The sequence below is a fragment of the Ovis aries genome, chromosome 13 (genome assembly GCF_016772045.2).
Source record: "Ovis aries strain OAR_USU_Benz2616 breed Rambouillet chromosome 13, ARS-UI_Ramb_v3.0, whole genome shotgun sequence".
Lineage (NCBI taxonomy): Eukaryota > Metazoa > Chordata > Mammalia > Artiodactyla > Bovidae > Ovis > Ovis aries.
Window position 1 is genome coordinate 1339148 of NC_056066.1, and position 24287 is coordinate 1363434.

Sequence of the window (24287 nt, forward strand, 5' to 3'; positions counted from 1 at the left end):
AATTGAACTAATTTGTCTTCCTAGTAGCCTCGCTAAAAACATATGTCTAATGACTGCACAGTATTTAAGCTGATGAAAGTGTGATTCACATTTTTCAGGAATGGACAAATGAGGTTTTCAGTTTGGCAACAAACCTGCTGGCCCAAAACATGTCCAGGGACGCATTTCTGGAAAAGGCGTAAGTAGCTCTAATTTTATTGCAAAGGGTGTTGCTTCATCTGAGTCAGTTTCCTTTCTCCTTTGTGAGTCTTTTGTTTATGCTGCACTGGCTTCTCACATTGATAAACATAAATTTCCCTCTGGGACCTGTTAGAGAACTGATAGGTTCACTACTTGGAATTGGAATACTTCCAGTAAAGATTGCTCTTTCCTCTGAGCTCTACATCTGTGTTACACTGAGCTTCCCTGAATGTCAATGCCTTTGACACGCAGTAAGGAGATGCTTCTAAATCCTGGCAACTATGCCCAGAATCAAAAATTATTCATCTCAGAGAGTCTTCAGCCCTACATCTGCCTGCATTGTATCAATTATTAATCTGAGGAAGAGAACGAACAACATATGGGACTGAATTTTCCAGAGTCTAAGATCTCTGATAGATGCAACTTAAATCAGTAAGCTGATGTCCAGATTCCTGTCCTTCTAGACAATCATAGTAACTGTTAGTAAGAAAGGAGAAAAAGAATGTAAAGAAAAAAGCAGAATGAAAAGGAAAAGGAAAAAAAGCAAATCAGGAGTACCTAGTCACTCTTGAATTACATAGTCTTTCTGAAATTTATTTGACCAAGGAAAATAATGATTTCTGCCAGATGAGCAAGTAGGAAAGCTGGTTGTGATCAGCTTGGACACTGGCTGTCCAAGAGGTTGGAAAGCCTTGAAATCAAAACCGCAAATGGAAACATTACTAGGTGGTCCTCTATTTTTATTTAGTAACTTTCTGTCTTCCCTCTTCTGTAAGACATACCCATCATTCCAAACCGAAGACTCCAGTCCACATTGCTTTCCTACTCTTCCATGAATTTCTTTTGCGGTTAACCAGGACTTCATGGGTTTACTCAAATGCTCTTTCGTGTCATCCTCTCATCTCATTACTTCGTCACCTTCAGGACCCTTCCTACATGCCTTCCCCTCTCCTCCTCCCTTTATTCTGCTTGTTTGTTGTTGTTTCAATTGTCTTCTTACCATTCTTCCTCTAACAGACTTTCTGGAAAATCTGCTGTGCCACACAGAATGTTGGTGGAAAGTGACACATAGATATAGCACATTACAGCTAGAAAAACAGCTAGTTGGCTCATCATACCTATTGGAGATGTCCACTTCCAACAGGCACCTCCCTATGAATAGCTGCTATGGTCATTCTAGAGCATGCTTTTTGGGGAACACACTGTAAGCATTTCTGTTGCATCTACACCTAGGAATGGAATGGCTGTGTGCATGAGCAGTTGGTGGTCCCAGTTATATATTCATCAATAGAGTTTGTAAGCATATTAAAAAGCAGAGACATTACTTTGTCAACAAAGGTCCATCTAGTCAAGGCTAGGGTTTTTCCAGTGGTCATGTATGGATGTGAGAGTTGGACTGTGAAGAAAGCTGAGCACCAAAGAATTGATGCTTTTGAAGTGTGGTGTTGGAGAAGACTCTTGAGAGTCCCTTAGACTACAAGGAGATCCAACCAGTCCATTCTAAAGCAGGTCAGTCCTGGGTGTTCTTTGGAAGGACTGATGCTAAAGCTGAAACTCCAATACTTTGGCCACCTCATGCAAAGAGTTGACTCATTGGAAAAGACCCTGATGCTGGGAGGGATTGGGAGCAGGAGGAGAAGGGGACAACAGAGGATGAGATAACTGGATGGCATCACCGACTCGATGGACATCAGTTTGAGTAAACTCCGGGAGTTGGTGATGGACAGGGAGGCCTGGCGTGCTGTAATTCATGGGGTCGCAAAGAGTCAGACATGACTGAATACTGAACTGAAGTGAACCGAACTGAAGCTCTCCTGCGCCTTCTCTTTGTCTACACGCCCAGAAGCAGTGGAAAGAGATAAGTGCAGTTTTATATTCACACAATGGAATACCATACAGCAATGAGAGAGAAAGATTCACAGTGAAAAGCAAATACATGGATGGATCTCGAAAACATAATATTGAGTGAAAGAAGCCATAAAAGAGTGTGATTCTATTTTGTAAAGTGCAAAATTAATCTGAATGTTTAAAGGCAGGATAATGGTTTGCTCTTGGGGGACCAACTCTGGAAGGGGCATGAGAGGGGCTCCTGGGATTCTATCTTGATATGGGTGCTAATTGCAGAAACTTGGACAATAGGTGAAAATTCAGCCAACTGTACACATGAAAACGCCTTTTTCTATGCATTTGATTCTTCAGTAAAAAGCTTTTTTTTAAAAAATTAGACACTGTTCTCTGCTTCTCCAACAGGTATACTAAACTTAAGCTGCAAGTCACTCCAGAAGGACGCATTCCTCTCAAAAAGTAAGCCTTGCGAGCAATTCCCATTATTTTCTATTTCTGTTTCCTCAGAGACCTGAATCTGTGCCGTGGCTCTGCTCTGGTCCAGGGGAGCCTGGAGCTGTGTGGCCACCAGGCCCTACAGTGCAGCTGCTTTCCTCACAGAGGCTTCCTGGGCTTCCTCCTTCCCTGTGGCATCACTTTCATGGAACACCAAAGCAGGAAGGGGGTGGAGGGGATGGGAGACCTGTGCTCTTAAACCTAAAAGAACACCTGAAACCCAGATCTAGTCTAGGAATGGGAATTAGGCAACTGTGATGCCTCTTTCTTCTAAGATGACACTACCCTTGAAGAAAGGGTTGCAAACTCAAATGTCAACAGAAGTTAGGCAGGGAACATCCATGACAAAGCAGGCCCAGGGGCAAGAAGGAAAACTGAAGAATGAAATCTGTCTCAAAGAGACAAGGATAACTCAGCTCTACCAGATTCCTCATGGGGCTGGTAGTTTCCGGGTGATAGATTTCCTAATGTTTCAATAGAACCCATAAATCCAAATTATTAAACGGTCCATTATTTAAGTTATATATTTTAAAGCAAAATCACTGACCAAAAAATGTGCATTTCTAGACCTGTATTCAGTCAAAAGCCTTCAACTTTTGACAGCTACCAGTGAGCTTCTGCTCATAAAAAGTTATTTATTAATAATAACATTAGCAGTGTACACTTTCAGAGCAGTGCTAGCAGCTAGGAAACAAAATTGTTAAGATATTTATTTTAAAGCTTAATACTAGAAGCATTTTTAATGCAATGTTTTTTAATCGGGTCATCATTGTCTCAAAATATTAATTTTCTGTTAGACACTTTGATTTTGAAAAGCACACACATATATCTTTCAGAGCACAGATGCTGATACTGGAGCAAGTGTTATATTTTAAGTCTTTACAGATGAGGGATGCCGAGGTTTGAGTGAGTAGGGTGTTGCGGCTGGCATCTGCAGCTCTCTCACCTGGCCTGCTTTCCCTTCACAGCATATACCGCCTGTTCTCAGCAGACCGGAAGCGAGTCGAGACAGCTTTAGAGGCTTGTAGTCTTCCATCTTCAAGGGTGAGCATGACGCCTTCCTAAAATTACCACTGCTTAATAGCTCTGGATAATCATACTAAAATATATCATGCCCCAATATTACCCAAACATTTTTAAAGTTAAGAATATGACTTATTTGTTAATATTTACAATATATGGGTCTCTATATATCTTTTTCAATCCTGTAATCCCAGTATTTTCAATAAGAAAGCCCCTTGTTCTTTGTAAATTTTTTAAAAAATAACCAACTAACGCCAAAAATGTATTGGCAAAAAAATATTAACATTATCAAGAATTTAAGCTGCTCATTAATAACAAATCCTTTCTTGATTTTCCTTGAGGTATTAACTGATGATTAAGAATTATGATTAGGAGGATTTTAAAATATTAATTTCATTTTATCCCCCTTTTAAAAGTCTAGCTTTAAGACTGATAAGTTAATAAACAGAATGGCAGTACATTTTTATAAATAAATGTTATTTATGTACTATGCAGGGCAGTGCTTAAAAAGCTTTGTCTGGGAAAGGTGCAGAATCAAAACATTTTGGATATTGCCTACTTTGCACCTAAGTAACAGATAGATGAGAGGACAAAGATGTGAGATGCTTTTGGTTTTTTGCCTTGAGGCACTTAGTATACGTTAACGTCCTAACAAAAGTAATTTGCCTTCCTTTAAATGAATTTCTACATACCTGGTTCTAAAACAATTTACTGTTGTTTCTGGGGTAACTGGGTATAGTGCATAAAACCTTTTTCTTGTCCTCTATGCAAAACACTCCTTTCTGTTACAAATTATTTTTATCCTGGTATCTAAGCAACAAGTAAGCAAAAATAACACTTATGCCCAAGGAAGAACCTCTGAGTCTCTTGAAACATACTGGCAACATTGAAGCTGCACTGAATGAAGTTGAGAAAACATTCTTAAATTGTGAATAAGTTATGAAAAGTGTCGAGAGCTGTTGCATTGGCCAGTTCTTACTGAGAATATTTTTGAAAAAAAAAATGAAACATATTAAAGACTTTTGTAGGTAACAGAAAAGAGAAGAGTGACTGTTTGCTGTCAGTTTTTTGCTGTCTGTGGAAAAAGTTGCTGATGCTGCAAACACTGGACAGAACTATGGAAGGGCTCCCCAAACATTTCCCCATCACTTTAATAAGCAAAAGAAAATGATCAAGCTTGTTATTATTGCTCTTTTGTTTCATGCTTTGGAGCCAGAAAGCTGTAACAGTTAAGATCCTGTCCTTGGCTCAACAAATATTTCTTTTTTAAAATTTGACCTGTAGTATTTTTTATTTTTTTAATTGAAAAATCATTGATTTATGTGTGTTGATTATGCTCTACAGCAAAATGATTCCACTATGAATATAGATTTTTCCTCTGCTATAAATAGAGCATTGTTATTTATTTATCCTGTATATTAATATAATAGTTAGCATCTGCTAATCCCAAACCACTAATCCACCCCTCCCCCCATTTCCCCCTCACTTCACCTTTTCCCTTTGGTAACCCTAAATTTGTTTTCTATGTCTCTGAATCTGTTTCTATTTCGTAGGTAGATTTATTTGTGCCATATTTTATATTCCATATATAAGTAAAATCATATAGTATTCTTTCTCTGTCTGTTTTATTTCACTTAGCATGACGCTCTCCAAGTCTATCCATGTTGCTGCAAATAGCATTATTTCATTCTTCTTTAAGGATGAATGGTATTCCACTATATATACCACATATATTCCACTATATTTTTATCCACATCTTCTTTATCCATTCAGACTCAAGGAGTATCTCTTGAGTTCTTACTGTGGGCCCTCCATCCCTGAGAATATGGTAGTGAGAAAAATGAATTCCAGTCCCAGATTCAAGGACACATTCTCTAGGGGTGCCAATTAAAAACTTCAACTGACACATGTAAATTGGGGGAAAACTCCATGAACAAATGGAATGGAGCATTGCTATTGAGAATAAGAGAAATTCATTCCAGAAAAAGAAAACTGTGTGCGGCACCCTGAGGCTGGAAAAAGTTTACCAGTTTAAGTAACTGTAAAAATATCACTGTATTTAAGCATGAAAAAAAAGCATGAAACATGAATTTAGAAAGAGGTGCAAAGAATTTGTTTCCTCTAAAGTTGCTCCCAATTTGACCTTTACCTGATTTGACCTAACATCTTGTGGTGGGGGAGGAGATAGAAAATGTTAACTTGTTACTATAAGTCTAGCTAAGGGAAAAAAGGAATAGAAGAAGCTGAATAGAAAATCAAATCCATCAATCAGTTCTCTGTAAATTACAACTTTCTAAACAATTGGATTCTGAGAATTCAGTCAATAATTACAAATTGAGTCTTTATAATCCACTGTGTCTTTTATTTATAGGTTTGCACTTTCAAACAGTATCAACTGGAGACATTTTTAAAGGAAAATGAGATTCGAAAAGCAGGAGTTGGGTTTAAATTGAAACGATATTTATCTTTAGTAAATTAAATGTTATGACAATTTTCTGAAAACAAATTGGAGATTTAAAAAAATATCAACCTCCATCATAAAGTTTTTAAAGCTCATTATTCATAGTAAAGTATACTCTACTTGGAGGAGTGGTAGAAATAGATGCTGTGAAAAGATCTATATGGGGTGGGAGATGGGAGGGGTATTCAGGACTGGGAGCTTGTATACACCCGTGGTGGATTCATGTCAATGTATGGCAAAACCAATACAGTATTGTAAAGTAAAATAAAGTAAAAATAAAATTTAAAAAAAAATTAAAAAATTAGAAAAAAACAAAATCAGTTTCAGAGTGAGGAAACACATGTTTCCTGGAACTGGCCATATATTTTGAATCTTTGCTGTAATTTCGTATCTACAGAACAGTGGCTCTAGAGAATATCTCCTAATTACCAAAGGTATACTGACAAGGGGTGTTTTAGACACTTCACAGAAGAAAAGGTTACACAAATGGTAGATGGTATCAATTACAGTACATATCGGGGAGCCTCATATAGCCAGTGGTTGTGCAAACTCATTTGAAAGGAGCCTGATGCTGGGAAAGGTTGAAGGTGGGAGGAGAAGGGGATGACAAAGGATGAGATTGGTTGGATGGCATCACCGACTCAGTGGATATGAGTTTGGGTGAACTCCAGGAGTTGGTGATGGACAGGGAGGCCTGGCGTGCTGCAGTCCATGGTGTCACAGAGTCAGACACGACTGAGTGACTGAACTGAACTGAACTGTTCAACTAGGTTTAATTGTGTTCTGTAAATAGATACATTACCAGAAATACTGTGGACATCCTGTTGTGATTTTTTAAACATTATCTTTGTGCACATTGTTAGGGATAATTAATGTGCTTGAACTTGTATCCTGACCAACATGATCCATTGAAATAACACACTCCTTAATGGGTACTCCTTTAGCTATTTCAATTGCTTGTTAAAGTTACCTTAATTGTTAAAAAGTAGTACTGTATGTAAAAAGAGAGGTAAAACAAGGACTGTCTTCTATTAATAATCCAAATATATATTTCAGTGAGAACTTTGAGACCTTTCCATATTCATAAAATTGCTACTTTGCCCACAAGCTTTCTGAGAACAGAAAATAATTTACTTGCACCAAATTCCCTTTGATTTAAGGCTTTTTTAACTTGAAAAAAAGCTCAGTGAATTTGGAATCACATTATAATCTTTGCATGGCACTGGCCTTTTAATGAAGAAAACAGGAATAAATCTATATATTTTTTAAAATAATAAATTTTACTATAGCTATCAATATACATGTAATACTACCCCCAAAAAGTGATTATTTTGGATTTATAGAATTTGATATATTTTAGTAAAGAATAGTATGAATGAAATTTACAAAAGAACTTCTCCCAGAATAACTGCAATATGTTGCCTTTCTCCTATACCTTATACCCAGAATGTAAATCAGAAATATAGTTACTTATTCAGCTGTGAATCTTAAAATCACTAATACACAATTCCATTTTAGAACCACATTAAGTATTTGGTTCATTATCAGTAGCTTACTTGTAATTATTTCATGTCCTCTCTGGCTATAACTTTTGTTTTATCTCTTTAGAACAAAAATATTAAGAGCAGGTTGAAATCCTGAATTTACTGGAAAATGATTCATTTATTAGGCAAGATAAAATGTGCATGTGGACTCCTTATTCATTAGAGTCCGCTGAAATTAATATGTTATAGAATAACACTTCTGAATGCTAAATACTTATTACAGAGTATAAATAAGAAAATACAAACAATATCCAAAAACTGGCATGAAATGTAGTTTTCTGGATTACAGCACGAGTTGAGGAATCAAGAAACCTTAATTTAAAACATAGCAAACCTGCCCCCACCAACTTGATGTCAGAGACAAGTTTTGTAAACTCCCATCTCCTTAATGTTCGTATCTGTAAAAGGGATCACTAACCATTCCAACCTCATAAAGCTGACAAGGAGTTAAAGCATTCAGGTAAAGCTCCTGGAACTATATGCTTAGCATATAGTAAGTGCTCAATGAATATTTATTCTTATTATCCTCTGAGAATTATTTATCTGCATATACATGACTTTCTCTCTTTTTCATGTACATGTATTTTTTTCCGGATTCTTTTTTTTCCCTTATAGATCATCATGAAATATTGAGTATAGTTCCTTGTCTATGCAGTAGGTCCTTGTTGGTTATCTATTTTACACACAGAAGTGTGTGTCTATTAATCCCAAGCTCCTAGTTTACCCCTCCTTGCCTTCTCCTTTGGTGACCATAAGCTTGTTTTCTATGCCTCCAGGTTTATTTCTGTTTTGTATGTAAGTTCATTTGTATCATTTGTTAAGATTCTACATATAAATGATATAATATTTGTCTTTGTCTGGCTTACTTCATTTTGTTATTTTTAATTTGGCATGTAGATATTTCATAACCTGTTTTTGGAATCTGGAAATGTAAACACCACCAGTACTACCTTCAAGTTGTACTGAAGGTAGATTCTTTGTATTCAGCCATAGAATTGAAGGAACTTCATTTTTAATGAAAATACTTTGTAGTTTCTGGAATAAATGGGCCTGATTCAGACTGTATTGGCCTTCTTAATCCTTCCTCCAATAAAGTTTGATAGTAATGGCAACAAATAATCATTGATAATCTGTTTTGTCTTGGAGGCATGATGAGGTAAACGAAGTCCTGGACCACAAGACAGATCTAAGGTCCGGTGCCATATCCTGAGTGAATTCAACAAATATTCATTAGGTGTATATTATCTGCCAGGCATTATTCTGGAGACACAAAGGAATTAAATAAGATAGTGCACTTTGTTCAAAAACACACCGTCTAGTCGATGATCAGAAATATAACAACTAAAGGAAAACTGTGTAGTGAATTCTATAGAGAAGGTATATGAAGGTGGACTGCAGACTCACAAAGCAAAAATGTATCATCTCTACCTGGTTGGTTAAGAAGTGTTCACAGAAGAGTATTTGACGTTTTGGTATGCTCTTGAGCATCGTCCTTGGATTTCGTCCTGCTCAAACTTGGCACAATGAGTCTGTTCTATCCACTTTACCAAACCATGAGATCCAGGAAAATAAAAAATGTGAATGATCTTTGCACATTCCAGCCTTATTTAAAATGTAAGGAATTATTAACTGACCATAGCTTTTCCCTCAATATCTCCTCCATATTCTTTCACTTTAGCTTTCAGTCATGCTCATTTCAACTTATTTCTCCAAAATGTTTTTCCCTCATTTTTACCCACTGACCCCAAAGGGTATCCTCATCAGTCAAGTTGGGCAAAAGAAAAAATGAAACTGTATTGAAACATTTTCCTATTTCTAGGTACTAACATCTGACTGGTAATAAAAGTAATACTGTGTTTATTCAGATTATTTCATCAATGTGTCCCCTCTAATAAGAAGTTCTAATTTTTAGATAGTAAATAGAAAAATAGAGTTTTAGTAAAGCATGTCATTTTATGAAATGATGTGTATGGACTCTTTTTAATTGAATCTGATCTCTTATGGGAAGCATATTTGCTATCAATTTCCACCTTTTTCAAAAATTACATTCATTCATTTGGTAAATATTTACTGTGGACCTGCTATATGTTACAGAGATTGAGCAGTTAACAAGCAACACACAGGTCCTAGTTTGTGTCAGTCTGCAGGTTAGCAAGTAACACAGAAAACTGTACAATTGGAGGCGCAAAACAGTTAAATAAGAACTGAAACAGGAGACAAGCATGGTGTGATAGTAGCACAGACTAGAAATTAAAACCTGGTGTAGGAGGAAGAGGTTTTAAGCTAAGACAAGAAGGAAGAAAAATAAAGGAAGTTGGCAAGAAAAGGAAGACAATGATTGATACCTTAGACAAAATCTGCTTGTATGCTTTTAGTGAGATCAGGAGGAAGGGAAGTTGAGTGAGCTCTAAATAGTAACTAAACAGTGGGGAGAATAAGAGAACAAATTTGGGGTTCATCAACTCCAGTAAAGCCTGATGCTTGAGTTGGCCAAACGAGGCACTGAGTATTTCCTTGAGATTTGTTTTTAAATCTCTCTTCCCTGTATCTCTGAGCCAGAGAATATGATAGCAATGCTCATTGTTGGCTATTTTCAAAGCTACTTATAAGAGACTCAGAGAGTGTGGCAATTAAAAAAGTATACATTCAAAAGGATTTCTCTCACTTTATAAATTAAATGGAATTTTGGAAACCTGTTCATACGTTAAACTTTTCCCCATTTTATGAGTGGCAAAACATCATGAAACAATATGTTGGAATTTCCTTCTTGGAACTGGCTCCTTGTACTCATGATTTCAAAGTTAGTGTTCAGGTAACTGAGCTTAACCATTTAATGCTTCTTGCTATATATAAATGATATGAATTGGTTGATTGTCTCAAAATGCTATTTTTCAAAACAGATTTTTTTCCTGCTCTATGAATCAATTTAATAAAGAAAATGTTATTTTATGTGGTCATTTCTCAAATATAGGACTCCTGCTGTTTGCCAAGTGGCGAGCTGTTTTCTTATCTGTTAGCAAGCAGTGCGGTCTCAGACAATATTTTTTAGATACTTCTATAAAAGTATATTTACAAAAACATGAATATGGTAAAAGGAAGGATGTTTTCTTTAAGGGCTTAAAAATAAAAATAATCACATAAACACATACCCGAAATAGGAAAAGCGGCATGAAGAGTGTCCTTCCTGTTAACAAATGCTGGAATACATGCTTCCAGTTTCCATGGCAGCCGCACTAAACAGAAAGCTAAGTCACAGAAGTCAGTTTTTATATCAGTGACTTGCTTTCTAAACAGTAGAACTGAGAGGAATCAGTGACAAATAATGACTGGTGTCCTACTTATGAAAACTGTGTTGCAACTTATCAGTTTACTTAAGAAAGAAAGAACACTGTTTAAAAAAAAAAAGACACAAAATTGGAATCTTATGTTTTCATTTTGAAAATATCTTTCTCCAGGTTGTTGAAAGAAAAATGCATTCATTCAAAAGTCTCCTAAACAGCGCATAAACAATGTGAATGTTCCTCACGCCACTGATCTGTACACTTAAAAGTGGGGAAAATGACATATTTAAGTTCTGTATATTTTATCACAATTAAAAATGAGATTAAAGTCACCAGGAAAAGCAACCTAAAAGAAAAAAAAAATTGCTGAACAGATCATGTTTCACTAGGTCCAACTTACTTTAGAAATTGCCTTAACATCCCTTCAGAAGGAGAAAACTCTTAAGCTTACAATATAATGAGAAAACAGAAAATGAGCTTTTGATACCTCAAAAACTAGTGTCCCTGTAATGCTAGCCCCATAGATGCTTTTTGAATGCTTACCCTGAGCTCTTAAAAGAAAAGAAGGAAGGAGGAAAGAGAGACAAAACAGGGAGGAAAGATAATGAAGAAAAAGACCATTTACTGACCCTCTTATTTTATTCCCCAGAATGATTCGATACCTCAAGAAGATTTCACTCCTGAAGTGTACAGAGTTTTCCTGAACAACCTTTGTCCTCGACCTGAAATTGATAACATCTTTTCCGAATTGTAAGAGAATACATTTTAACCCATTTGTTCCTGCTTACAGTGGTACTCAGTGGTACTCAGTGTGGCTGTAGCAAAGTGGTAGAGGGAGATGTCTTAAATTCTTTGTACAATGAGTAACAGCAGTGTTTCTGCATCATTTGTTGGAGACAATCACGCATTCCTACCTCTGAGGTTCAATCACTGCTTGTAATGAGTGAAATTTGCTGTGACTTATTGCAGGGTGTCATTGTCTTAATATTCTCGGGGGTCTCTGCATAGTTTGAAGACTATGGCTAGAACTGAGCGGCATGTAGGCAAGAGTCTTTGCAGAGATAGACTCGTTGTAGAAAGAATGCTGAACCGGGAACCTGTCATCATGCTTCTCTGCATTGCATCAGTGAAATGAGAATTTCAGATCACTAAAACCACCCCCTGGCTGAAAAGTATTTGCTTTTATATTGGAAATTATACAGACATTACTTTTTGTAAATGATTTTTTTTTTAAGAAACAAATCAAAACACCAAGGCAAATATGGGGAAGTAGCAATTTAACCTTCTTGATATAGTGAAATCTACATGCTGACAGACCAATCCAAAATTGATAGGCTAAATAAAGATTTTTTTCATATGGAAATCAAGCGCAGTGCTTTGCTGAGTTCATTGCCATCAGTTATTGATAGAACATCTGCAACATCTGTGCCACTGAACTTGTCTTTGGGTGTCACAGGGTTGAAATGGGAAGTTTGAATCACACAACACTGCAGAGTTATAGACTCTTGCTAAAGCATAGTTTTAATGCAAAGGAGAATGTGCCCAATCATATTGGTTCTTTTTAGTAATGGGTAATAAATAAATCTTTAGGTTGATTAAGCAGAATATGAGAAATTGATGACTAAACCAGTTTAGCATCATAATCAAAACAGCAACCCATAACCTGTGCTCCCTTGAGAGCGCAGCACCTTCACACAGAACGCATGCTCCCTGCTGTGGTTTTCTTTTGCATCTGGTATAGTTCAAGGGCCTTGGGATTTGGTGGCAGTCATTGCAAAGTGTTTGCATCCCACAGAGATACAGCGGTTGTGATGGAGCAACGCAATGTGTTTAGGGCAAGATAGGAATTCCAGTATACCATGCTCTTGCCAGGTATGGCAGGCGATTATTTCTACAGCACTGCTAAATGCAAATATATGCATGAGACTTGACAGAAAAACCTGCTAATTTCCTGGTGTTTAACTGTTTTTAGTGGTGCCAAAAGCAAACCATACCTTACAGTTGATCAGATGATGGATTTTATCAACCTCAAGCAGCGAGATCCCCGGCTAAATGAAATACTTTACCCACCTTTAAAGCAAGAGCAAGTCCAAGTGTTGATTGAGAAGTATGAACCTAACAACAGCCTCGCCAAAAAAGGTCAGTTCGGGTCAGTTCACTTTTTCCCACACCAGAATGAGGCTCGAGTTCTAACTGTGAGTGGGCCACTCTTCATAGTCATGGGCATCAAGGGTCATTTAGGGTTTTTGTTTTTTTTTTAAGTTTGGTATGTGATGTTTATCTGGTGGCTCATTTGGTAAAGAATCTGCCTGCACTACAGGAGACCTGGGTTTGATCCCTGACTTGGGAAGATCCCCTAGAGAGGGAAATGGCAACCTGCTCCAGTATTCCTGCATGGGAAATCCCATGGACAGAGGAGCCTGGTAGAATACAGTCCATGGCGTCCCAAAGAGTCGGCCACGACTGAGCGGCAAAGCCATCACCATCGCTATGTGATGTTTGTGATGATGTGTATGTAACATTATTTGGGGGACTTCCCAGTCGGTGCTCATGGTGAAGAACCCACCTGCCAATGCAGGAGACTTAAGAGATGCGGGTTCGATCCCTGGGCTGGGACGATCCCCTGGAGGAAGGCATGGCAGCCAACTCCAGTATTTTTACCTGGAGAATCCCCTGGACAGAGGAACCTGGTGGGCAACAGTCTGTGGGTTCGCAAAGAGTCAGACACGACTGAAGTGACTTAGCGTGCATGCAACATTGTTTTTTAAATGTCTAATCATTTGTTTTGTTTTAAATTTTCCCCATGACTGGATGCATCTTTCTTCAGACAGGAAACTCACTGTCTTAAAGATTGCCCTTTTGGTTCTGTTTCTAGTTCTGTGACATGACCCACAGATATTTCTAAATCACTAAAACTGAAGAGAATATTCAATCCATTAGAACCTTATCTTATTCTAGCTTACACTATTGAATTTTTCCACTTGAAACAATATTTTAAACTTTGTCCTTCTGTGCTTAAAAAAATTAGTGTTTGTAAGGGGAAAAAACTGGTATCAGATAGATGAACTAAATTGCCTGAAAGTTATTGAGATATTTATATCTTTGATTCTGGAGAAAAGATTTGCAAAAATAAGATCATGAAAATTCAGTTTCAAGGAGTTTCTAATTGTATTAATATATGGCATCATTGTCTCTGAACTGGATCATCAGTTCTCCCTTTATCACTAGTGACCAAGTCTCATCTGGATTGAAATTCCTTCACTGAGAAAAACAGTATATTACTGATGTTACTGTAAATTTCCTAGATATTGTCCAACTTGGACAATATTCCATAAGGAGTAAAGAAAATAAAGTGAAATTAAATAATTATTAAAAAGAAATAGATTGCCTGTTAATATGCAAGCAATTCATAAGTAACAGTCAGCTCTGGCAAGCTTATGGTCATTAATAAGAATAGTTATCATAAAAGTAAATTTAAAAGTTATTTTAGCATATTGCCTTTTTTCTGGAACTAGTCCTGTAAATGAGAAATGGAAGTATTCATTAATATCAAAGTAATATCTTATTATGAATTCTATTCTACATGTTATTAGTTGAGAATTTAGAGATGATTTACTTTAGTTCTTAGTTTTATTACTTTACATATTTTCATTCTAGTCTAAGTCTCTTTGTCAGGCACTTTGCCTCTGTTATAGCATCATTCTTACCGTTGCTGACGTCGAAGGAAACGACTGGCCCAACAGCACATGCTGGTGTTGCCAGGCCAGCCCTCCAGCCTCCTCAGATCTGGTGCTCTTTCTTCCTTGATGCCATAGAGTTCGGAGTTCTCCCTATCATTAAACCAGAGACTCCTCGGAAATTTCTCATGGATAGCTTGACAGTTCCCTTCTGAAATCCAAACTTCACCAAAAATAACTAACAGTGTTTTAACAAGTCCGACAAGACTTCTAAAAACAGCCCATGACACCAGGAAAACAAAAAGCTTTTGTGAAACCAATGAGGCACTTCAGAATCTAAACTGTGCCCTTTTTTCATCCCCTCACACCACACTGCTGATGGTCCATACTTCATCTAATGTGTGACACCCCCATATGTGACTCAGACAAAGTAGAGGATACAAAGGAAAATATTCTGATAGGTTGTTGTAAAACTCTGTCATCCGGGAGAAACCAATTTTGATTCTAATGGAAATTAAGATTAGACTCTTGCAGATGCAACAGTGTTTAGTCCCGTTTTACAGCCATACTAGATATAAATTATATAATCATGCAGACATATATAGTTCAGGTATATTTAATACAGCAACTCTGGGGACTTACCTGGTGGTCCAGTGGTTAAGACTCCATGCTTCCACTGCAGGGGGTTTGTGTTCAATCTCTGGTCAGGGAATTAAGATCTCATGAAACAAAACCAGTAAATAAATAAATAAAATTTAGGAAATAAAATAGCAATTTAATTTATTTTTCCACAACTTTGTTTTTTCTACACCTTAATATGGTAATTGATTGTGAGTCTCCATGTCAGCCTTGATGTGATTTTTTTTTCAAGTAGGAAAGGAAAATTTAATATATTAATAGAAGAGTCTTTTGATCTAAATGAAAATTTATGCTTTACAGAGTGGTAATTAAACACACTTTTCTAAAATACAGACGATAAAATATTTTTCATAACCACGGTATTCGCTTCTCAATCCCAAAACTTCAATAGGAAGATGAACTTGTAATGTCTCACACCAAGTCACTTTGTTTGCTGCTTTGGCTCTGTTTATGTGAACAACAAAGATTAGAGAAGATTGTTTTGTTTTTCTAGCAACTGATGTAACATTGTCAAAAGGATAACAATTTTGAAATATGTGTTTGTAGTAATAAGAAATAGTTGGATTAGACCTCAATTTTTTAGTACCCAAGACTTTGAGATATTTTTTCCAAATTTTTTTTCAAAGTTTTATTTGACTTTGCAGTTCATATTATTTGATGTTTAACTTTTAATGTATTTTTAGGAACTCCTTTATATGTCCAACAAAGTACATTTTAATAAAGTATTTATTATATGGCTTCATTGATTGATATGCAAGGAAATTAGCTTTCATTTATTATGTGACTTTCAGAATATACATTATCATTTTGCAAAGAAGGAAACCAAGTCTTCAAGATCAAATGACTTACTTAAGATCTCATACCAAGATACTCTTCAAAAAAGCAGTTTTTAATTTTCAGTCAGTGAGCTAATATCTTTTGTCAATTAATTTATTTTATATTGATGGATGATTACTTCACAGAATTTTGCTGTTTTCTATCAAACCTCAACATGAATCAGCCACAGTTATACATATATCTCCTCCCTTTTGAACCTCCCTCCCATCTCCTGCCTCATCCCACCCCTCTAGGTTAATACAGAGCCCCTGTTTGAGTTTCCTGAGCCATACAGCAAATTCCCATTGGCTGTATATTTTACATATGGTAATGTAAGTTTCCATTTTAATCAATAAACACCTAAGAGAATAAGTAGTGAAATTTAATATTATATTTTTTTCTGTTGTACTTCACATTTTGCCTAGTTCTTCAAATGTGTTCAAGCATTAATTAAAATGACCCCCAAACTCAGTCTCATTAATCTGAAAAAAAAACCACTTCCATATTTGCCTTTATTTGATATACAATGATGGGAGTAAGATACATACAGAATATACAAGCATGCATGCTAAGTTGCTTCAGTCAGGTCCAACTCTTTGTGACCCTATGGACTGCAGCCCATCAGGCTCCTCTGTCCATGGGATGCTCCAGGCAAGAATCCTGGAGTGGGCTGCCATGCCCTCCTCCAGGGGATGTTTCCCACCCAGAGATCGAACCCACATCTCCTGCGAATCTTGCACTGGCAGGTTGGTTCTTTACCACTAGCACCAACTGAGAAGCCAGAATATACACATATAATAACAAAAATACACTTATACTCTCTGATATCAAGAAATGTATTCTAAAGTTAGGTGTGAAACAAATAGGCAACACGCAAACTTGGCATATGCTGAGGTTTAGTATTATGTGCATTTTATGTAATTTCAACATAGAGGGTAATTTTTATTTAAGTGGAAAACTTTGAATGTAGCTAAAAGCCTAATGGCTAAGACTGAGCATATGTAAGCTGACTGATGGCGCAGCACCTGGAAGCATGAAGTGAAAACCTGGAAGAGCTGAGCACTGGTGATGCTCTGTGCTGCTGTCATCAGTGTGCCATCCACATCCCACGCTGGAGTTTTGGTCTCTGTGGCTATGCACTGGTTATAAATAATTGGAAGGTTTCTGTGCTGTCTAAGGCCAAACGTTCATGTGTTTGGGTTGCACAGAGTTGGAATCTTGTTGCAGAAGCTACTGTTCTCAAGGGAGTTAGATTAATTTCTACAATTTAAAATCACCCACTAAAAAATTCATGCGACTCCAAGTCAGCAAATGTTTCTTCCTTACCATGTTGTTTGTACTTGAGGCCTAACTATGCTTAACATAGGGCTACACAATGACCCCTGCCTCTAGTGAACGGTCATGAATGTAAGTTTGAAGACTAATGTTTCTTAAACTGTTAATTTTTTTTATCACTAAAATTCTTTAAAAGGAAGGCAGTGAGTAAAATTCATATGAAAAATGAAATATTTGTACTGGTACCTTAGGTAACAGACTACAGACCTCTAGATTCAGCAGTTATGTCTGTGAAAGAAGACCAAATACTGTTTAAGCTGCCAAACCAAAAGAAAACAGTTTAATTTGCTCATACTTTTATTCTTCTGTGAAAAACAGTTGTTCGTAAGTATTTGTTAAGCAGTTGAATTAATATAGTAGATTATAACATTAGCAAATGTTTCAAGGTAATTTTCTTTTTCAACATGTTCTTTCCCTTAAATTTTTACCAGGTGTGGCATATGAAAGCTTCCCTGCTTTGTTGCAATTAAATTATTAATATACTGTGAGTTAATAGCTTAATAGGTGAACTCAAAATGAATAATAGCAGAGCTATTTTGTTTTAAACCAAGCAAATAGAAGTTCAGATATAGAAAGCATTTTTGTTCCAAATCCACCTACACTTAGAAAAAACCTCATTGTATTTTCCATATCATTTTAAGAAACTCCTGCAAGTGAATTATATTGTGTCATTATCATCAGCAGCAAGAAGCACTCAGAGTGTGCTAGATTGGGCACTGGGTTTGGGAGTCTTGCCGACTGCAGTATTAGATGGAACTCCTTTAGCTGAAAAATGACAAACTTAACTGAAACTGAAGCACAGAAAGAAATTAATGCATATAAACATATATGCTTATAATTAGTGCATAAAGGCAAAAAGCAAGTGTGTTAATGACTTGCAGCATAACTATATCCAGGGACTCAAATGATGTCCTCAAGACCCATCTTTCATCTCCCAGTGATGTTCTCTGTACTGACTGTAATTCTTGGGCAAACTCCCCTGGCAAGATAGCCATCAGCAGCTCCAGGCCCGCCAGTCTCAGTATGTAGAAACTCCTCTTATGCATAGTTCCATCAAAATCCCAGAAACCAGAGCATGGCTTAACAGCCACCCAGGACCACTCCTGAACTAGGACCCCTGTGGCCTGGAGGATGGAGTATACCAATTGGACAAACACTGGTCACATGACTCCCCCTAGAGCCAGTAAAGAGTCAGATACCTAAACTACTTGGACTGAGAGTGGGAGAGAGGTGGTTCCCTGAAATTCAGCCTGGGTGTGCTACCTGGAAAAAAGACTACTCACCAGGCAGATAGAACAGCTGGTCTCACTAAAACTGGTCAGAAATCAACAACTTATCATCACTGTTTATCCACCTGTTATGATACCTTAAGAAGCCATTAAAACCTTTGACCGTTTCCACCCCCTAGTTTGCTCATCTTTGAAAATATTCTGAGAGATTTACTGGAAGAATTAAATAAGTTGCTAATGATAAGAAGGTTGCATATCTTAACTGTTGCCCATTGAACTCTTGTTGGTCTGAACTAATGAAAAAATAAGAATTAGTATTTATGCCAAATAATTTCAACCCATTTATGGGCCTGAAAGTGAGATTCAGTGCACTGGGCAAGACTTTCCAGAATGCTGCTGTGTCTTGGCTAACAGGCTTATTTAACTTATTGCAATTAATAATAAATTAGACTCATTTGATGATGAAACCTGAAAAAATATGGCAAGTCATTTCTGTGCAGAAATGTTCATTTCTGACTCAATAAATATTTTATCTATATTTGTATTAAAGTTAAATTATAATTATATTTTAAAGTATAAGGATTTATACTGGAATCTTACTATTTACTTTATCACTTAATTTTCCTGCTAGAATTTTAAAAATCATTATTTTCTCAGCACCATTTTTCTTTACTAGGTAGAAGTTATCAAAATGATGATTATTTTTATAAATCTGTATTATTTATCCTCAAGAAGTAAAACATGCCACAATTTAAAAAAGAAGCTGGTGTTGTGTTATGGACTTGTCTTGTTGAACTTCAGGTTCCTCATCTGTAAAATGGGATGATACCAACACTAGTAAACATCAGTGCTCATCCCATATCCCTTGGCATTCACGGTTCCATTTTAGTCCGCAGCATCTTCTGCAACTCTCCAGGTCTTTCTCTCAGCCCAACTACAGCCAGCCTCCAAGTGTCCAGGACTTCATATCCCCAGGAGTAAATTTCCCTCGGGAAGTAGTACCTCTCTTCCTTGCCCACTGTGTGGGACAGTTGAATAAGTATTCTCCGTATCCTCCAAAGCTCTCAAGTAGGTTTGAAACCCAGTTACCAACAACTGTAACCTACTTTATAACATTCCCTTTATTAGCTGCCTTTTCTTCCCTTCTTATTTCCCCACTCCCCTTAACTGTTAATTCCTAGGTTATCTGCCACTATTGCACTCAAATTCTTATCTCAAAGCCTACTTTTAGAAGAACCTAAACTAAGGCAAACACTTTTCTCCAAATGGCCTTAACAGAATCTAAAGTGAAAGATGGGTAAGGTCAGTGTAGCTGAACACTGAGAGGAAAAAAAATAAATGAAGGGCTGTGCTCACGGCTCATCCTTTCTCACCTGTCACTAAGGTCTTAGCTGTTATCACTCCTGAAGTCCTGGCTCGAAGCCTCAAAATTACAGGATCTCTTGTCTACAAGCAACTTATCCTTTTAGCCCCATCTCACAGGTGGTAGAAGAGGCAGCTAAGGAAGTAACAATGTTGAGAGTAGAACTGTATTTTCTGTGTCCCAGTGCGGACTTCTCTGCACTACTCTGGACTCCACGTGGAGCCCTCTGTTAGGACTTGCTCAGAAAAGGCAGTGTCATCTGTTTAGAAGTTAGTAATTTGCATCCATAGCAGTAGTTCTCAGATCGCCATTGACACAGCATACTTTTATTTGTGTCTGTTTCTTCTAATAATGGCTCACTCATTGGTCAATGTGTAAAAACACCTTTCAGTTTTTCCAACCAGTAGAAGCACTGTTTGGTTGAATTGGGGATCATGCATTGCTGCTGAAGACAGCTGCCCTACTCTTGTTTCCTCTTCTGCTCCATACCTTCCTCGGAAGGCACTTCTGCCAAACCCCAGGAGATTCAAGACGCTCAGTTTAAAACCATTTTCTGGAGGAGATATTGACTGGCCTAATGATCTGTCTCACCATCAAGGTGGCATTCACTTAAATATTTTTATATAGATGATCTGTGCAGCACTACAAGAAATAAAAGAGCAGAAATCAACTCAAATAAGATAGTTTTTCTTCCCAAAAGACAAAGACAGATAAAAGCTGTGTGACAAAGCCAGTTCTTTTCATGCCTTAATTAAGTTCCTATGCTGAGAAAGCTGCTGAAAAGCCACTCTAATATTTTACTGATTATGATCCCCTTTAAATCCCACCTATTGACTTTCTAGCCTCTGTGGGTGGAAGGTCATAGAAGAATGACATTAGCTTCTGTGAGTATTCCAAGCTCCTCTTAACTCTGTGTTTCGTCTGTTCATAGACTTCTCTGAAATATTTGAGATTGGCAAAAATGAAAAAAAATGTTTTTTTCTAGAGAGCCATTATGAGTCCATTGTTTGTTAGTTCACTTGGTAACTTCCTTGGATTTCCTTTTCTGATTGCATTTCCTTGTTTCCCAGGAGGCAGGAAGTGGGCTTGAGGAAGGCAAATGCCTGGTCCAGGAGTCCTGGTCTTTTTCTCTCAGTAACCTCAGTGTCTGCTAAGAATCACAACTCTAGCCAGAAAGCCACAACTGGGTTCATTCACAGCTGAAATGGCCTCTGTTCAGAAAACAACCAGTCTGGTTGTTTATATGATAAAAGACAAAAACAAATGCAAGTTTTAAAAGGTGGGGAAGGGAATTGGTAGTGTATTCCACCCCAGTCTGCCAAGTCTTTTTAAAAACCTCTTTCCCTCATCAGATTATGCCTTCCCAAGATATGTTGCCATTGCATGTGAGAACTATTGGGACAAAGCAGATAATGGCTGTTTTCCTCTAGATGTCTAGTGCTCCCATCTCAAAAAAGCATTAGCAGTCAGTATTACATCTTTTCCCTTCTCAGCAGGGGTAAGGATGGAGGCCAATGACTCAGTTAGAAGAAACAGCTTAGCAGTCGCACTGTGCTGTAGAAAGGCCTTGAAGCCACAGGCACTTGGCCCCAAAGTGTGCCAGAGCTGAGTTTGGCTGATAGTTGATTTTATACCAAATAAGTGGGAAGGAAATTGAATGCAAAGGGAATCAACTCCATGGAAAATATATGATGACCACAAGGAAGCCAGATGAAGCGAGCTGTGTACTATCTACCCTAATGCTTCACAAAAAAGCTGAAATATATGCCATGGCAAAGGGTGAATTAATGTCAGAAAGCTGAGACTGACCAATAATTTCATTCATTCATTGTAGAGATGGTAGGAGGCCTGTCTTGCTGAACCAGTGCCATCTGTAGGACTCCAGTTACAGAAGCAAAATGACCTGCAGAGTAGGGATAGCACAGTTTTAAGAAGACAAATGAGGATGTTTGTAAAAAATCAAACTCTCACCTAACACTCTACCTTAAATGTAGAAAAGGACCCTAAAATGCTTCTTCTTCATGTTGCTACTTCTCTTTGTTTAGATTCTTCCAGAAGCTGATTCTGGGAAAAGAATCGAAAGAGTTTATTTGAGATGTGATCCCAGATAGCACAAATAGAGTAATATAGGAAGTGAGAATGAAGAGAGTAGGCAGCCATTAATAATGCATCATCATCTCAGTCCTGGGCAAAACCAATGTCCATCTTAACCAAGGAACATGACGTCCTGGTGGAGGATCTAGAACATTTTGGTTTCCTTTGTGTTATTGTCAGTGGGCTTCCCTGGTGGCTCAGATGGTAAAATTTGCCTGCAATGCAGGAGGCCCAGGCTCGACCCCTAAGTCAGGAAGATCCCCTGGAGATGGGAACAGCTACCCACTCCAGTATTCTTGCCTGAAGAATCCCGTGGACGGAGGAGCATGGTAGGCTACAGTCCATGGGGTTGCAAAGAGTTGAACATGACTGAGGTTTATTGTGAAGGGTCTCCTCTGATAGAGCAATGTGACGGTGCACTAATAAAATGTGATAGACTACCCTCTGTGTACCTCTAGCTTTAAATGATCAATCAGCCCTTATATAAATTTAGTGGAAAAAAAAACCACTCCAAACCCATCTTTAAGAATGTGGAGTTTTAATCTGGATTTTGTTCTTATCTAATCATGTCAACTTAAAAGAACTGTTTAATCTCACTCAGTCAAAGTTTATCTGTCCTGTTAAATAATAAAATGCTGTCTTACCTACCAAGTAGAACAGTGAGATGAAAAGAAATTGCAGATGTGAGAATACTTTGAAAAAGGGAAAGTGCTAATTCAAAGCGAGGTGTTATTTATTATTAAGAACTTTCATACAAACCACATTAATAAGTTCAGCTGAATGCAAGTAGAACTACAAACAGGGCCACAGAAGCCATGAGAGCTGGGTCATGAGGTTGATCTGTAGAACGCATATCCATTTAGTGGATATTATCATTGGTATCTTGGGCTTATATTTTTATATAGTTATGGTTATAGAGAGAAGGAAATGACAACCTGCTCCAGTATTCTTGTCTGGAGAATCCCATGGACAGGGGAGCCTAGTGGGCTACAGTCCCTGGGGTCAGAAGAGTCGGACATGACTGAGTGACTAAAGAGAGAGAGAGAGAGAGCAGTTTTTGCCATCAAGATAGATTAAGAATGCATGACACTTTCCAACCTAAGATAAAATAATAATGTGTGAGGACATTCATAGAGTATAGTAACTCCAGGAATGGAAAGAAATGGGTAAAATAGACGAAGAAGCCAGCAAAGTTCACATACTACCTAAAAACACAGCTAGTTGGCAAACAGAAAAGTTTGTGCCTGAGAAAAGATAATTAAAAAGGGAGCGTTTAATAGATTATTTCTGAAATCAGGCAAATAGATTTTGGTGAGCCCTGGGATACTGAACCATCTGCACTTACCTTCTCCTAGCTGGTCTAGCAGAACACACATCACAGTCACAGCACTGAGAACCAATATGAGCCAAGGAAATTAATTCTGAGGGCTCTGCTTGGAAATGGTTTTAGGAGGTGCTAAGCCGTTGGACCAGTAACTTTCCAACATGCTCTGGTATCATTACAGTAAGAGCAGGGGTTGAATGATGATGAATGGATTTTCAACTGCCTAATCCCAGTGACATCCAAACATGTGAGTGCCAGATCCTTCCCAATTGGCATTTGACTCAAAAAAGTGAGGCTGGTGGCCATGCTAGCTGGCAGGCATATTGTCCAGTTTGCCCAGCTCAACTGTGTGATAATGCTGTGAGGATTCTTAGGCCATCTGTCTTCCAAAGCATAATTTGTAGAGATTTCTCTGTGCTTCCAGCCTTGAAAGATATTTGCAAGCATTTGGCTATTCCTTTTAAAAGGTTACCTGCATATTTTTTCTTTCCAAAACCCACAAAGCAATATCACAGCCTCTGTTTAGCACTTCTGCTGTCCTTATCTTGGCACAACGTGTTTTTGTTGTGTTTTATTTTTCTTTCTAAGAGTTAGACTCGTGAGTGGGAGAATAAAAATGCTAGTGGTTGCCTCTAAATTACTTGCAGAGAATAGAATGTAAATTAAGTCTGGAAAAGAATTTTAGACCTTGATAGACAAAGCCAAATCAAAGAGCTAATCCTTCCTTATGCCTCTGCCAGATGGGTCATTTGTCCTGCCTGAGCCCAGCTTCTTTTAACAGAAAGATTAAAGTCACACGTTTTGGAGAGATAAGTAAATCACAGGAAAAAAAATGCTTCCTTGGACACATTTGGAGCTATTTTTAGGACTAATCTGTGGTGCCCAGATTGAAGCCAACTGCTACAGAGGCAGGGTTCTCTCCTTTTCATCATCCTTGTTTCTCATCCAGGCCAGTGCTGGGAAAGTTATGGAGATTAAACA

General features: G+C 37.5%; 1 protein-coding gene across 2 annotated transcripts in view; it reads left to right on the plus strand.

Annotated features, from left to right (window-relative positions):
- The window catches only part of PLCB1 (phospholipase C beta 1), an 857274-nt gene that overhangs the window by 591428 nt on the left and 241559 nt on the right, over positions 1-24287 (plus strand). For both annotated transcript variants that reach the window (XM_042230393.1, XM_060397115.1), the window contains exons 5-9: positions 99-178; positions 2431-2484; positions 3489-3564; positions 11479-11579; positions 12802-12968. In XM_042230393.1, coding sequence (XP_042086327.1) covers positions 99-178; positions 2431-2484; positions 3489-3564; positions 11479-11579; positions 12802-12968 — 478 coding nt within the window. The remainder of the gene's footprint in view (positions 1-98; positions 179-2430; positions 2485-3488; positions 3565-11478; positions 11580-12801; positions 12969-24287) is intronic.